Source organism: Perognathus longimembris, chromosome 13 (genome assembly GCF_023159225.1).
Source record: "Perognathus longimembris pacificus isolate PPM17 chromosome 13, ASM2315922v1, whole genome shotgun sequence".
NCBI lineage: Eukaryota > Metazoa > Chordata > Mammalia > Rodentia > Heteromyidae > Perognathus > Perognathus longimembris.
This window is the reverse complement of record NC_063173.1, coordinates 49,670,660-49,686,873: the sequence shown is the minus strand read 5'-3', so window position 1 is coordinate 49,686,873 and position 16,214 is coordinate 49,670,660. Positions and strand designations below refer to the sequence as shown.

At 36.5% G+C, this 16,214-nt stretch overlaps 2 protein-coding genes across 2 annotated transcripts; both read left to right on the top strand.

Annotated features, from left to right (window-relative positions):
- Positions 1 to 9,091: 9,091 nt before the first annotated feature.
- On the top strand, positions 9,092 to 10,021 carry LOC125362486 (olfactory receptor 4C45-like). Its single transcript, XM_048361321.1, has one exon. It carries the CDS (start codon positions 9,092 to 9,094, stop codon positions 10,019 to 10,021), a length of 930 nt encoding a protein of 309 aa, XP_048217278.1.
- A 4,964-nt stretch (positions 10,022 to 14,985) lies between these two features.
- On the top strand, positions 14,986 to 15,912 carry LOC125361561 (olfactory receptor 4C45-like). The gene has a single exon (XM_048360093.1). It carries the CDS (start codon positions 14,992 to 14,994, stop codon positions 15,910 to 15,912), a length of 921 nt encoding a protein of 306 aa, XP_048216050.1. The 5' UTR covers positions 14,986 to 14,991.
- Positions 15,913 to 16,214: the final 302 nt, after the last annotated feature.

Sequence of the window (16,214 nt, the reverse complement as noted above, 5' to 3'; positions counted from 1 at the left end):
CCAGACATAACATGAAGGGCTAAGAAAAGAGTTGAATATACGTGTATTAGAATTAGAGAAAGGAAAGGGAACAACAACATAGACAGACAAAGATAAAAATACAACCCAATGCAACAGAAATACTTACCAAACTTTATGGTGTAAACCAATTGTACAACTCATAGGAAGAGAGAGAAACGGGGAGGAGGAAGCAGGGGAAAAATGAGGGAGAAGGTAACAAATTGGATAAGAAAAGTACTCACTGTATTATGGGTGAAACTCTAACTTCTCTGTATTTCACTTTGACAATCAAATATTTTTTTAAAAAAACAACTGTAACCAGTAGCTTTTAATAACAAGATTTTCTTGGCTTCAGAAAGGAAGAAACTCCAACCGTAGCTTCATTTGCACAAGTGTGTGCATTCATGTGAGAGTAAAGAAGCATAAATCATAGAACAAAGCCATTTTAACTTTAACAAAACTGAATGTTCAATTTTAGATACATAACAGACTACATGAGAGAATTCTGTCCCTATGCCATAAAGGTTATTATAATTTCAGAATATATGATATTTATGATAGTGGCTGCCACTCCACATGATATAATTACACCATTTTGAGTTAGTTAAAAGAAAGAAAGTTTCGTACTAAAGGCCCAGAAACGCAACAAATCAAAGGAAGGTTGGTCAAATGGGACTTCATCAATCTGCAGAGCTTCTGCAGGGAAAAGGACATAACTTGCAAGAGGAACAGAAAGCCCACAGATTGGGAGAAGTTCTTTCCAAGCCATACAATGGACAAGGCTTCATATCTAAAATATATGGAGGACTTAAAAAATTAAATTCCTCCTAAACAAATCCTCAAAGAACCACAGCCCCCTCATGTAATGAGCTAAAGACCTAAAAAGAGACTTCTCTGAAGAGGAAATGAGAATAGTCAAGAGACAAATGAAGAAGTGCTCTGCATCACTGGCCATAAAAGAAAGGCAAATCAAAACAACATTGAGGGGGCTGGGGATATGGCCTAGTGGCAAGAGTGCTTGCCTCATATACATGAGGCCCTAGGTTCGATTCCCCAGCACCACATATACAGAAAATGGCCAGAAGTGGCGCTGTGGCTCAAGTGGCAGAGTGCTAGCCTTGAGCAAGAAGAAGCCAGGGACAGTGCTCAGGCCCTGAGTCCAAGCCCCAGGACTGGCAAAAAAAAAAAAAAAATTGAGATCCCACCTCACCCCAGTAAGAATGTCCATTATCAGGAAAACTAACAGTAACAAATGATGGAGGGGATGTGAACAAAAGGGAACCCTACTACATTGTTGTTGGGAATGTAAACTTGTTCAACCACTTTGGAAAGTGGTATGGAGGTTCCTCAGAAGGCTAAACATAGAGTTCCCCTATGACCCAGCAGCCCCACTTTTGGGCATCTACCCAAAAGTCCACAACCAAGACCACACCAAAGCCATCAGCACAACTATGTTCATTGAAGCACAATTTGCCATCGCTAAAATATGGAACCAACCCAGATGGCCTGAGTAGATGAGTCAATTAGGAAAACGTGCTACATATACACAATGGAATTCTATGTCTCTATTAGAATGAATGATAGTGGCCCATTGGTAAGGAAATGGAAGGACTTGGAAAAAATTATACTAAGTGAAGTGAGCCAGACCCAAAGAAACAAGGACTCTATGGTTTCCCTCATAGAGAATACCAAGTACATGTTTATGCTAGTCATAGCAGAAAATCCCAATAGCCCAATAGCTATGCCCTTATGAATGCATAAGATAATTCTAAGTGAAATGAACTCCATGATATAGAAACGAGTGATATATCACTGTTGTAATTACTTTCAACATGCCATGTGAAATCGTAGCTTCTATTATTTATGATCCTCTTGTATCTCCTTCCTGTGGTTGTACCTGCACTATCACTGTATCTTATCTGAGTACCTTAGAAACTGTATACACTGGTATTAGAACTAGGAAAGTGAAAAGGAATATCAAAATCGAGAGACAAAGGATAAAAAGACAAACGACTCCAAAAGCAATACTTGCAAAACTGTTTGGTGTAAACCAACTGAACAACTCATGGGGGAAACTGAAAGGGGGAGGGGGGGAATGAGGGAGGAGGTAACAAACAGTACAAGAAATGTACCCAAGGCCTAACGTATGAAACTGTAACCTCTCTGTACATCCCTTTGACAATAAATAAGAAAAAAATAAAATAAAATAAAATAAAAACAAAAATAAAATAGTAATCCATTCTTCTTGAGATTTTATGTGACAAAAGAGTTAGTTGAGTAGGAAGAAAGATGGTAGAAAAATGGAGGATGTAACAAGTTTAACAAGAAATCTACATAGTACCTAGTTTATGTAACTGTAACCCCTCTGTATATCACCTTGCCAATAGAATTAATTTAAAAAATAAATTACAGAATATGTTTAATCACATGAAGTTGATAAGTACTTCTGTCTCCATAAATGTCTATTATTTCTGAATCAGAATATTTAATATCCTCTGTTCTGTTATTCACAAAATATAAAATAATTTTTCATGAATTACTGTGCTGTACAATATTAGAACTTTTCTTCCTATGGAAATTTATCTTGTTGCCCAGTATCACATCCTACCTCTATTGGTCTTCTTTTGTCCTTCCTAACTTCTTCAGACCAAAATTGAGTTTTCAACTTTTATGAGATTGAATTACTATTTTTGCATTTTATCTATGAGTAAGAAAATACAACAGTTGTCTTTCTTTGCCTGATTTGCTTCCTTTTGTTACGGCCTTCTGTTTCTACTCAGGTTGTCACAAAGCACTAGATTCCGTTCTTTGTACAGCTAAATATTGCACAGTGTAAACATACCAAATTTTCTTAATCCACTCATTCATGGCTGGACACAACAAATTTTATTAAAAGCACATGTAAGGTGCTGGACTGACATACTCATTAAGACACAGTCGGGATGCTGCCAAAAGCTCACAACATATTTTGGAGTCCATGCAGTGTTTTGCTTTTTCAAATCATAACAAGAAGAAATATTAGCACATCTAATTTATCTTAATACTCTTAGCAAAGCACTCATAAGATGCAATTTTTAATATTTTTATGAGGAAAGCCCCCACAAGGATAATGTACAAAGGGCTTGTAGAAGTCCAATTGTTGTCTTAACTCGAGATGTGAAACCGGTCAACAAAATTCTTGGCAGCTTTCATGATCACCACCATAGCCAGAATAAAGTTGTATTTTAAAAGAGGAAACACATCTGCACATGTAAAAGGGATGTATCATGGTATGGAATGTCTTTAACAAATGCCCTGAGCAACATATAGAATTGTTTATAACATTTTATTTTCTTTAAGTACTTTTACAAATCAGTTATCATGCAACAAAGTAGTTTATGAATACAGTGACTCTTGCTCATTGTCACCTCCTTCAACATTCTTTCAACCCACTCCTCCCTACCTACCCTTTAATTTGTAGGTTAAGTATTGAAATTTTTTGCTATTTAAGGAAGTAATTTAGATATGCAATGAATCTTGGTCTGTGTCATCCCTTCAACATCTTCACTCCCCTTTAACCCACTCCATCCCTTATTTGTCTCAGTTTTGTGGGATATGCAATGTATTCTTGCCTGATGGCTACCCCTTCCTCTCTTCAGTCTTCTACTCCTCTAACCTGGCCCTTCCTTCTTTCTATTACCCATTTCCTGGCACAAATTTTGGGGATCTTTGACTTAGTATTTCTAAAGGATACTGTTTGCGGTGGGGCAAAGGATGAACCAATTCAGCAGTGGTACTTACTGAAATGAACTATATAACTTTGGGGAGAAGGGATTGAAGAGAGGACAAACTGGGAGACAACGATGGAGGGGTGACACTTTGTCCTAAAGGAAATGTACTCATACCTGACATGTGACTGTAAGCCCTCCGTACATCACCTTAAAGTTTAAAAGAAAAGAATACAGTTTACATTCTCAATCAATTTTACTTCAATTAATTCATTTAACCACTTGGATACCACCCAGTGTGGTATCAGGGAGTCCATCTAGTAGGGATTGTTCAGAGGGGAAGTAATAAATGGCAGCACTCATTCTGAAAACAGAGGTATCAATAACTAACTGCACCCAGGGCAGTAAATATTAAACCTTTTCCAAACATTTTAAGCTTATTTTAGAAAATTTTTGTCTGCAATAACTTTTGTAGGTACATTGTGACTGAAATATTTCTATTGTGCTAAAATTGAATTTGAGTATAACATTAAAATGTCCATAGAAAACAACACTTCACCTAATTCAAAGAAAATTATATTGGAAAGATTTGGTCATTTTTAAATATTGTGGCTAATATTTATATACATTAAGCACACTGATTCTATACATTTCCATTGGTAATGCTGTAAACTTTTTTTTTGTTTTACTGATATCCAAGCTGCCATTCTGAACTTTTCTTTTGTGAATTAAATTCGCGAAGAATGACGGGTCACAAAGACCACAGGAGCCAGAAACATAAAACAAACAAGTCAGAAATCTTTCCCAAACTCCCCTGTATTCTCCTGACTTTTAATAATGTTATAAGTTCAAAATCCTAATTTCTGTTCCCAGAAATTGCTTTGGAAAATTATGGGCTATGTGTTATGGGCAGAGATTGAAAAAAGAAGAAGAAGGGCACAGAATGAATAATAGAGAACTGAGCAGATGGGAGCCAAAGAAAAATTTATTTAAAAATCCTAAGAAGACACAAAAGATTCAAAATGGACAAAGTACTCGAAGAAGAAAGAAAGAGTGATGCTAGAGGTATCTTAATGACTGACTTCAAAATACAAAATACAGCCACAGTAATAAAACAGCATAACTTAATGTTGGCACAAGATCACAAACATAAAACAATGCATTTGAAAAGAGATAAGCCCTCACTGCTAATTATTTGCAATTCCACATGAATGTCACATAAATCCACTTGCAAAGGATTCAGAATAGGACCCTGTACAAAATCAACTAAGACTAAATCAAATAACTTCATGTGAGACCTGTAACTTTGAGCCTACTACAGAGACACTGAAGGAAAATGCCTGAGAGAAGCATAGACAGGACTTTGTTACCAGAACTCCAGTAGCTCAGGAATCAAGAAGGAGGATTGACAAGTCCGATTGTCAAGAAGGAAGATCTCAGTGCAAGGTAAACATGATCAAACTACATTTATACTTATATGAGTCTAACTAATAAATATCCTAATAAAATCCATTATTTTACATGATTAACATGTGCTAATAACACTTACAAAGGAAATGATGATTATGAGTCAATTTGCTGAAAGATGATGGTAAGAAACAATAATTTGAAAATACCCATGAAAGGTTTGTTTCTCTTTTGTAGTCTCTGGTTGCAGAAATGTATCAATTTAGTTTAAAGGAAAAGACATATTTACAAGGAAGAAAGAAGATAGAGGAGATGGAAGGAGAGGAAGGAGAGAAAGAGCAAAATGAGAAAAGGGAAGAGAATGAAGAACAGGAAGAGGAGGAGAAAAGTGATTACATGATAGGTTGTCCCCAGTTCTTCACGCTGCAGAAGCTGAAAGAAATAAGACAGTGCTCCATCCTAGACTGCTTTTCCCAACCCTCGCATATATTGTCCATGGACTTTTGCTGAGTGTGATTTTCTCAATAATTTCTAAATCTATCATCATCTTCCTTTTATGCAGTACAGAAAAAGAGATGTATGCTTCTCGATTAACTATGAAAATGTGTAAAAAAATCACACTGAAAGCCATGATCTGACATTTCAATTATCCAAACTTTGGTGGCTGAGGATTCTCCCACAAAATCCCTCAGTTGTCAGTAAGAAAATCACTTCCACAGTTGCTCTGAAGAATCAGCCATATAATCTTTAATTATGGTACATCCATTCATCAGAGCAGCCATTTTGTCTATATGAGTCATATTATCAGAGAGAAACCCATTCTCTATACTTTGCACTACATAAAAACCACACTATATCTTAAGCCAGACTCAACAATGTTCACAAACAAGAAGATATTTTCAAAGGATGGTGCACAACTGAGAACCTAAACTAAAACCAAACTACTGCACTAACCTCATCTCAACTGCAGATCTGAAACTAACCACTAGTGACATTTATGTGTACCAACTGGGAAATGTGAAAGATACTATTGTCTTGGCAATGATTTCAGTACAACTATTTAGTAATCCTCTAGAGACTTGAGGGACCAATGGATGACCAAACCCTGCACTCGGTAAATTGTACTTAAGCATTTCTTGAATCAGGGAATAGAAAACAATGCATAAAGGACAGGAGCAGAGCCAGGGATCAACAAAATATTTATTTCAGTGACATTACTCGAGTTTAGTTAGTGGGTTTTGAAAGGATATCTTGAGCTAAAACAGAAAAATACTATTTCTATACATTGTGTGCTCTTAAGAAAGAAACTATTGGCCAAATTAAGGAAAAGAATACAACAGAGGTAATTTCATTTACTTGTACATTTTATGCTTGAATATTTTTTGAATTGACTACTAGGGATTTATTTTGCTTGTTTTTAACTTTGGATTGAACATAACTCAAAGATAGCCAGGCAGGTGATAGCTAGACAGAAGGACAGACAGTTAGATTATAGGTAGTCAATGACTTTCTTAGACTTTTGTAAGAAAACAGAAATGTTTACTAATTAAATCTTAGAATAATCACGGTTTGCTACCTGGAACAATACATTGTGGACACCCTGATTGACAGGAAAACTACAAGAGAAAAAATGTACAAATTGGAGAATTATCTAAAGACATAATGACTCTAGAGGCAAACACTGAATCCCATGGAGTCCATGCGTTTGGCTAAAGGAGAAGAAACCAAAGACAGCATTCAACCTGAGGATTCCATAATCTCCTCCACCCAGGTCAGTGAAAACTACATATTTTCCACAAATTCTAAAATTTACTTCTTTAGGCAATGTGCTTTTTCTGAAACAATTTTAGAGATATATATGTATGTATATATATATATATATATGATTTCAATCTGAATATGCATACTATGAAAATGAAATTGGACAAGCCAGTATGCAAATATCATTTGAAAGCCTTGTCTATAATTTGCTTAATCAGCTGCTGTTAAAATGACTTGATAATTTTAAGCACAACTTGTAATAAGACATAAACTTTTAATAAGACATAAGTGTCTTATTAAACATACTGATTCTATACATTACTATTTACAATAGCCTTAAGAGGTGGGTTGTCTTTGTGTGATTTCCATGGTGTGACTCTGACAATAGGCATTCTGAATTAAATATAATAAGAATGACTAGCAATAGCCATCATCTTTAATAGACAAAATATCAAGAAAACAACTAAGGGAATAAAATTTCATAGAAATCAAAGATTCAGATTCAGACATTTATTGATGCTGAAAGCTCAGAATGTTACCTTCTAACCCATAAATATCTCTGGAAAATTGTGAAAATTGTGTAGATTATTTTTTGGCAGAGATTTGAGATAAGAAATGAAAAAAGGAAAGAGAGTGAATGAAACCAAAATTCATGTTCAGTCTGGAAAATGCATCTCTGGCTCATTCAAAAATTACATATTGTAAAGGCAATATTAGGATCAGTTAACAAAGAAAACTAAAAATTTCTTTTAAGCTACTGAACTGATGTCAAAGGGAAAAAATCATTTTATCTTAGCCTTCTCTTAGTATTTTTATCTTCTCAGAATAAACAGGATAGATTAATGTTTCATTTAATTACATTAGTTAAATGTGAATGGAGATATTTATCCATGCCAAAGTTTAGTTGCAAAGAAAATTTCCATATGAAAAAAATCATAGACATTTTGTAGTACTTGTCCTGATCCAAATGGATAAAAAAACAGAATATGGAATAAAGAGTTATATACAGCCAGAAATAACAAAGACAATTAAATAAATTTAATGCAGTTAACTTTAATAACAATAGGATGACACTATTCAAAAACAACAATGAAATAAATTGTACTCAGTTAACTTTAATAACAATAGGTCAAACTATTCACAATAGAAGAAACTCCAGCTGCAGGCCTATTACTTAGGGCCCTGAGTTTTCTTCTATTGTTTTGTGGGTTTTTTTGTAAAGATGTACAGAGCTGTTACAGTTACACGAGTCAAGCAATGAGTACATTTCTTTTTGAACAGTGTCACCCTCTCCATTATTTTCTCCCAGTGTTTCCCGTACCAACTCCCTATTCCCCAACTTGTACAGCTGATTTCCAACATAGTTTCTAGTTAGTATTACTGCTGGATTCGTTCACCCTGAGTCACAGTGTTTCTATGCTTCCCCTTTCCCTTGGGGAGGGCCCAGTGTTTACAGTTGCCAGGAAGAATAACTCATAGAGCTCAGCTACTTTAGATTTAGTAGGACTTCACTCTTGGCATCAGGAAAAAAAAATGACTTGAATAGAAAATGGTGTTTCATATAATTAAACATGGAGAATAGATTACCATACCATAAAAATTATTAAGGATATTTTCTGCCAGTACAAAATAAGGAATTTATACCATTTTGGAGAGTTGATTTGGAGTAAGCAGGTACATTTGGAAGTGAGCCACAGTCAATATTTCTAATACAGTCAGGGGCCGGTGGCTATAGACTATAATCAGGGCTACTAAGGAGGTTGAGATCTGAGAATCTCCCATCCAAGCCAATATGGACAGGAAAGTCTGTGAGACTCTGAAACCCATGAAATACCAACAAAAACTGGAAGTGGTGCTTTAACATAAAGAGGGAGAGCACTGTAGTTGAAATATAAAGATCAGGGAAAGTGCCAAACCCCTGGGTCCTATAACTGACCAAAAATTAAAATTAAATTATTTATAACAGAACTTAATTTGCTGTACAAATTGTCAGTTATTATAAGTATCCCAGTAAAATAAACCAGCATTAAATTAAAATATATTAAGGTTTCTTTACAATTATCCGGAAAAGGGGAGAAGTAAGTACACGGGTCCATCCATCAATTTCAGAGACCAGGACAATAGAGATGACAAAGGATTTTTGTACTGACTTCAACCTCACATTATGGAGAAGTACTATTTATTTCCAGGTGAATCACACAATCCAATATACATTAATGCAAACAATGAACAATGTGACAGAATTCATCCTACTGGGCCTCACCCAAGATCCAGAACTACAGAAGATCTTGTTTGCTGTGTGTTTAATCACCTATTTGGTCACACTGGCCGGGAACACATTCATCTCAGTCACCATCTTTATCAGTCCAGCCCTGGGGTGCCCCATGTACTTTTTCCTGTCCTACTTGTCCCTTATAGATGCTTTCTACTCTACTTCCATTGCTCCCAAAATGATTGTGGACTTGGCCTCTGAGAAGAACACCATATCCTTCAATGGCTGCATGACACAGCTCTTTGCTGAACATGTGTTTGCTGCAGCAGAGATCATCTTGCTCATTGCCATGGCCTTTGACCGCTATGTGGCCATCTGCAAGCCCTTGCACTACACCACCATCATGAGCTGCCCTGTGTGCTCTTTTATGGTGGGGGCAGCTGGAGTACTGGGAGTCATTCATGGATTGATACAGGTTATGTTCATTGCCAAGTTGCCCTTCTGTGGCCCCAATGTCATTGACCACTTTTTATGTGACTTAATACCACTACTGAAGTTGTCCTGTAATGACACTCACACTTGGGGCCCTCTGATCGCTGCCAACAGTGGCTCATTGTGTTTGATCACCTTTTTGATGCTCCTTTCTTCCTATGTGAACATCCTGTACTCCCTGAGGAATCACAGTTCTGAGGGACGTCGCAAAGCCCTGTCCACCTGTGCCTCTCACATCACTGTGGTGATCTTGTTCTTTGTACCTTGCTCATACCTATACATAAGGCCTGTGGTCTCTTTCCCCATTGACAAAGCTGTGGCTGTGTTTTTCACCCTTTTAACACCTATGTTGAATCCTTTAATCTACACCCTCAGGAATGAGGAAATAAAAAGGGCTATGAAGAAGCTCTGGGGTCAAATAATGAAAGTTGATGTTATGTAAATCTCATGATTTCTGTATTTAAAAATATACAGATATTTTCTAGAATATCATTCTTCCTCATCATTAAGTAAAATTAAAATAGTTATCCTTTCTGCTTCAAGTTTCATGTGACTGAATACTTATATTTACAGACTGATGAGATGTGTTCAATCACATGAAGTGAGTAAGCATTTGTATTTCCTTAAAAGCCTTTTATTTCTGTATCAGGAATGTTTAATCTCCTCCATTTTGTTATTCATGAAATGTAAAATAAATGTTCATGAATTACTGTGTGGTACTGTATTAGAAAAAAAGAATAAGCCCTGATGGTGGCAATGCCCTTGAGGAGGACAAAACAGACCTCTTTAGGAGAAAGTTTTTCTATACTTGGGGTACACTAATAAGAGGTAGAGCCGCTGAGACTCACCCAGAAGGAACAAAAAGGACATATTTCACAACCTACTGATCTCTGAGCTCTGACAAATCTACACCGTCCTCCTCCTTGCCAAGGAAGTAGATAAACAGCACCTCATGTGACAGTTTCAATTCCCAGCTGGAGGACTATAACATGTCAACTGACAGGCTTTTGTTTCCCAAGTTTGCCTGGCACTTTACTCTTTCATTCACAAACATTGCCTCTGTTCCCACCTTCCATGCATCAGAATTCTCTGTTTGGTAAAGAATATAAAGGATCCAAGACACCTGTAACATATCACAATCCACTGGAAAGAACTTAATAGGACTTTGAAATTACCCAATCTTGGTAGCTGAAATCCTTCCACCTAAATCCCTTCAGTTGTCAAGGATAAAACATTTTCCACACTCTTTGCCTAACCCGAGTACTGGCGTTTCCAGTCCTCAAAACAACTATGCTGTTTAAATAAGTCAGGGTTTATGAGAGGAATCCATTCTCTAATGCTCACTTATGTTTATCACCACAGGACATCCTCAGCATTGTCACAATGAGATTGCAGAAAAACTCAGTTGAGAGGTTTTCAAAATTACGTTATTCATTTTGCATCCCAAACTATAGGTAGGACATAAGCTTTAACTTTATTCTAACTATATTTCTAAAACTGGTCACTGATAATTTTTGTTCATAGCAACCATGATTATTACTACCTTGTTCATAATAGCCAAAAAATGGAAACAGCCCAGATGTCATACAACAGATGAGTGGATCAAAACAACATTGTTCCCATATACAGTGGAATGGTACACAGCCATGATAAAGAAAACATTAAGTCACTTTCTGGGAAATGGATGAATCTAGAACAAATCCTGTTAAGTGAGATAAGCCAAGATCAGAGACACAAACGACTCATATTTCCTCTTCTATGCAGAAGGTAGATCTAAAATACCCTTGGACTTGATAAATTATACAGAACTCTAAGCATTCACACACAGTGAGACCAAAGGAAGATACTCTTAGGGGCAGAACACAAAGCAATAATGCATGTGTGCTTCTGATCATTCAAAGTAGTATTGATGGAAAAACAAAATGCCAGAAAATGAAAAGAGAGAAATTTTCTTTATGTTTGTTTTCATTTCTTTCCATTTTCTTTGTTCATTTATCTGATTTGGGGAAGGCAAGAGGAGCACAAAACAGGAGGGGCAAAGGGTAAACAAATGCAGCAGTGGTACTCACTAGACTTTACATTGAAAATGTTCTACATCACTTGTGAATGGGCATGGGAGGGAAAAACTGGAGAAATATAGTGAGGGGGTAACATTATCCACAAAGAAATGTACTCATTACCTCACATATTTAACTGGAGCTCCTCTGTTACATCACCTTTATAATAGCAATAAAAAATAAATGGAAAGAAAACTGGTCATTAATGATGTTCGCTTATACCACCTGGGAATAAAATAAATCACACTGATTTTATCTCACAAACATTCTAGCAAAAGCTAATTGCCAATCCTCTGGGTAATTCAGAGGCCAAAGTATGACCAAATCTAAATTCTATCAGTGTATTTAACTGTTGCTGTAGAGTCACTAAAGAAAGAATCACAAAGGACAGTTAGTAAATTACAGTGTAGAGCCAAGGACAACAAAGGAAAGATTTTTTGGGGAGACAGCACTTTGGCTTGGCTGGTCTCTTATAAAATAGGGTAGAAACAAGAATTTAGGAGATAAGTGAAACACATTTTGTTTCCACATGGTTGATATGCTTTACAAGGCAAATACATTTTGACCAAATTGGCTGTAAAACCAAACCTAACCATGTTGATTTATTTCATTTCTATATTTGAAAGTCGAATATATTAATATTTGCTCATTTGGACAATTGGGCCTTAGTCCCATTATTTTTGCAGGAAATTGAGCATAATTGAAGGGTGTCAGGATAATATACAGTTTGGAAAATTTCCTTACACTTTCATCAGAAACCAGGAAAGCAAGTAGATACTGAGTCAATAGAACAGTCAAAGTTTCCTGATGGATATAGCATGGTTTTTCTGGAAAAGGAAAACTTACAAACACACATACTAAAAATGACAAAAACACAGCAAAAGTGTCCAAATTGGACAGCTGTCTCGACATCATTTTGGTGCTCTCACCTTTCAACTCATATATTCCATCTAGTATAGGGACTGTTCAGAGAAGAAACAAATGGCAGAACTCATTCTGAAAACAGAGGACTCCATAATCAACTGCACCCAGGTGAGTAAATAATACATCTTTGTCCAAATTTTTAAGGTTATTTAAGGCAATTTTTGTCTGGAATAACTTGTATAGGCACATATATGGCTGAAATATTTTTATTGTGCTAAGAAAATGAATTTGAGTATGATAACATTAAAATATCCATAGAAAACACTTCATCTAATTCAAGGCAAATGCTACTGGAAAACTCTGATACATTTTAACATTGTGGTTAATGTTTATGTACATTAAACATACAGATTGTATACATTTTTGGTAATGCCATGAAGTCTTTTGTTGTTGTTGTTGTTGTTGTTTTACTTTTCATGATTCCAGCCTGCCATTCTTTACTTAGCATTTGTGAATTAAGTACATAAGGAATGATGAGCTATAAAGACCATCCACAGGGGACAATAAACGAAAATAAACAATTATTTCCCAAAACTTCCATATATGCTCCTGACTTGTATTAACATTATGAGTTAGGAATCCTAACTTCTGTGCCCAGAAATTGTCTTTGGACAATTATGAGCTACGTTTTGGAGCAGAGATTAGAAAAAGGAGAAGAAGGTGAGTGAATGAATATTGAAGCTCCTGCTCTTTGTATTAAGAATATGCCTCTCTTGAAAATTCACATTAACATCAGTCAAAAATATGAATTTAACTTATTCAAGAATCCACCTGTATCGAGAAAAAAACTAAAAACTCATCTTACTGAAGTGAGCTAATGCCACTGGGGAAAGTGGTGTTGTCTTAGCTTTCCTAACATAATTTTTTCATATCCACAGGAATGTCAAAGTTTCTGTTGATTTCTCTTGTAAAATGTGAGTGGTGATATTTATGTAAAGAATCTAGGGAATATTCTTATAACAGATCAAAGTTCATCAACAGGAATATTTATTTATAAAATACCATGAACATATACTGGGAATCTGTATCATTTATGTATCAACCTCTGAAAGTATGAAAGTAAAGAGCATAAAATGCAGAGCCATGTAGAGCCAGATATAACACGAAGGGCTATTAAGAGTTGTAACCAGTAACTCTTAATAACAAGACTTGCTTGGCTTCAGAAGGGAAGACACTCCACTGTAGCTTCATTTGCACAATGTGCATTCATTTGAGAAAAAGGAAGCATAAATCATAGAAGGAAACCACTGTAAATTTAACAAAACTGAATGTTCAATTTTATACACAAATGGACTACACGAGAGAATTCTGTCCATATACCTGTAATTGGCCATAAAGGTTGGTATAACTTCAAAGTATATGATATTAATGAAGCTGGCTGCCACTCCATAAGCCTATTTTGAGATTGTTAGAAGAAAACAAGTTAGGATTAGAGACCTACTCCATGAGCCAAATGCCAAATTGATTTACTGTGTTACCTGTAACATATTTTCAGTGTTTAATTGAAGTGAAACAGAATAGATTATCCTCCTTCTGTTCTTCACAAAGATCTATCAAAATGGCACAGGTGAGAAAAAAAACAAAGCTCCACCAATTTCAGAGGCAGAATGAAAACAGATGACTAAGTATTTTTGTACTGACTCCAACGCACATCACAGGGAAGCACTATTTATTTCCAAGTGGACCACAGGCCAACAAAGTTCAACAGCAAGGAAAATTTATTTATAAAATACCATGGATATACTGGGAATCTGTATCATTTACGTATCAATTTCCAACGGAATGAAAGGCAAGATCCTAAAATACAGAGCCATGTGGAGACAGATCTAAGATGAAGGCCTAGTAAAAGATTTGTAACCAGTAGCATTTAATAACAAGAGTTTCTTGGCTTCAGAAAGGAAGAAACTGCAAGTGTAGCTTCATTTGCACAAGCGTGTGCATTCACATGAGAGAAAGGAACCATAATTCATAGAACAAAGCCACTTTAAATTTTTAAAAACTGAATGCTCAATTTTAAAGACATAATATACACAACAATTTTAGATACATAATACACATGACAGAATTCCGTCCATATACATTTCAAATATATGTTATTTATGATACTGGCTGCCACTCCACAAGATATAATTAAGCCAAGTTTGAGGTAGCTAAAAGAAAGGAAGTTAGAAAGTAAGGCCTGGCCCATACACCTAATGCCACATGGATTGACAGTGTTTCCTATAAGATAATTTCAGTGTTCAATTAAAATGAATCAGAATAAACTATCCTTCTTCTGTTCTTTACAATCATCTACCAAAATGGCAAAGGTGAGACAGAATCAAACGGGACTAAGTATTTTTGTACTGACTTCAACCTCACATTCCTTAGAAGCACTATGTATTTCCAGGTGGACCACAGGCAAACGACCCATGATACATTACTACAAACAATGAACAATGTGACAGAATTCATCCTGTTGGGCCTCACCCAAGACCCAGAACTTCAGAAGATCTTGTTTGCTGTGTGTTTAATCACCTATTTGGTCACACTGGCCGGGAACACATTCATCTCAGTCACCATCTTCATCAGTCCAGCCCTGGGGTGCCCCATGTACTTTTTCCTGTCCTACTTGTCCCTAATGGATGCTCTCTACTCTACTTCCATTGCTCCCAAAATGATCGTGGACTTAGCCACTGAGAAGAACACCATATCCTTCAATAGCTGCATGACACAGGTATTTGCTGAACACGTGTTTGCTGCAGCAGAGATCATCTTGCTCATTGCCATGGCCTTTGACCGCTATGTGGCCATCTGCAAGCCCTTGCACTATGCCACCATCATGAGCCGCCCCGTGTGCACCTTCCTAGTGGGGGCAGCTGGAGTACTGGGAGTCATTCATGGATTGATACAGGTTATTTTAATTGCCAAGTTGCCCTTCTGTGGCCCCAACGTCATTGACCACTTTTTATGTGACTTAATACCACTGCTGAAGTTGGCCTGCACAGACACTCACACTTTGGGGCCTCTGATAGCTGCAAACAGTGGGTCACAGTGTTCCATCACATTTTTGATGCTCCTTTCTTCCTATGTGAACATCCTGTACTCCCTGAGGAATCACAGTTCTGAGGGACGTCGCAAAGCCCTGTCCACTTGTGCCTCTCACATCACTGTGGTGATCTTGTTCTTTGTACCTTGTTCATATCTGTACCTAAGGCCCGTTGTCTCCTTCCCGATTGACAAAGCTGTAGCTGTGTTTTATACCCTAGTAACACCTATGTTGAATCCATTAATCTACACCCTCAGGAATGAAGAAATGAAAAGGGCTATGAAGAAGCTCTGGGGTCAAATATTGAAAGCTGATGATATGTAAATCTCATGATTTCTGAATTTGGAAATGTAAGGTTAATTCAGAGAAACTCATACTTCCTCCTTATTGATTAAAGTTAACATAGTTATCCTTTCTTCTTCAAACTTTTGGCATAATAAATGTACATATTTATGGACCGTAGACTGTGTTTAATCAATGAAGGTATAGGGAACTCTGGAGCTGATATGTGAAACCTGGAAAGGGAGAACAGATTGGAAGGCCATCTCAACAGCACTCAGAATCCTAGGAGCTGAGCCCAGGAAAGACCATACAGTCAAGGCAAAACAGAAGCTCCAGTTTCTACC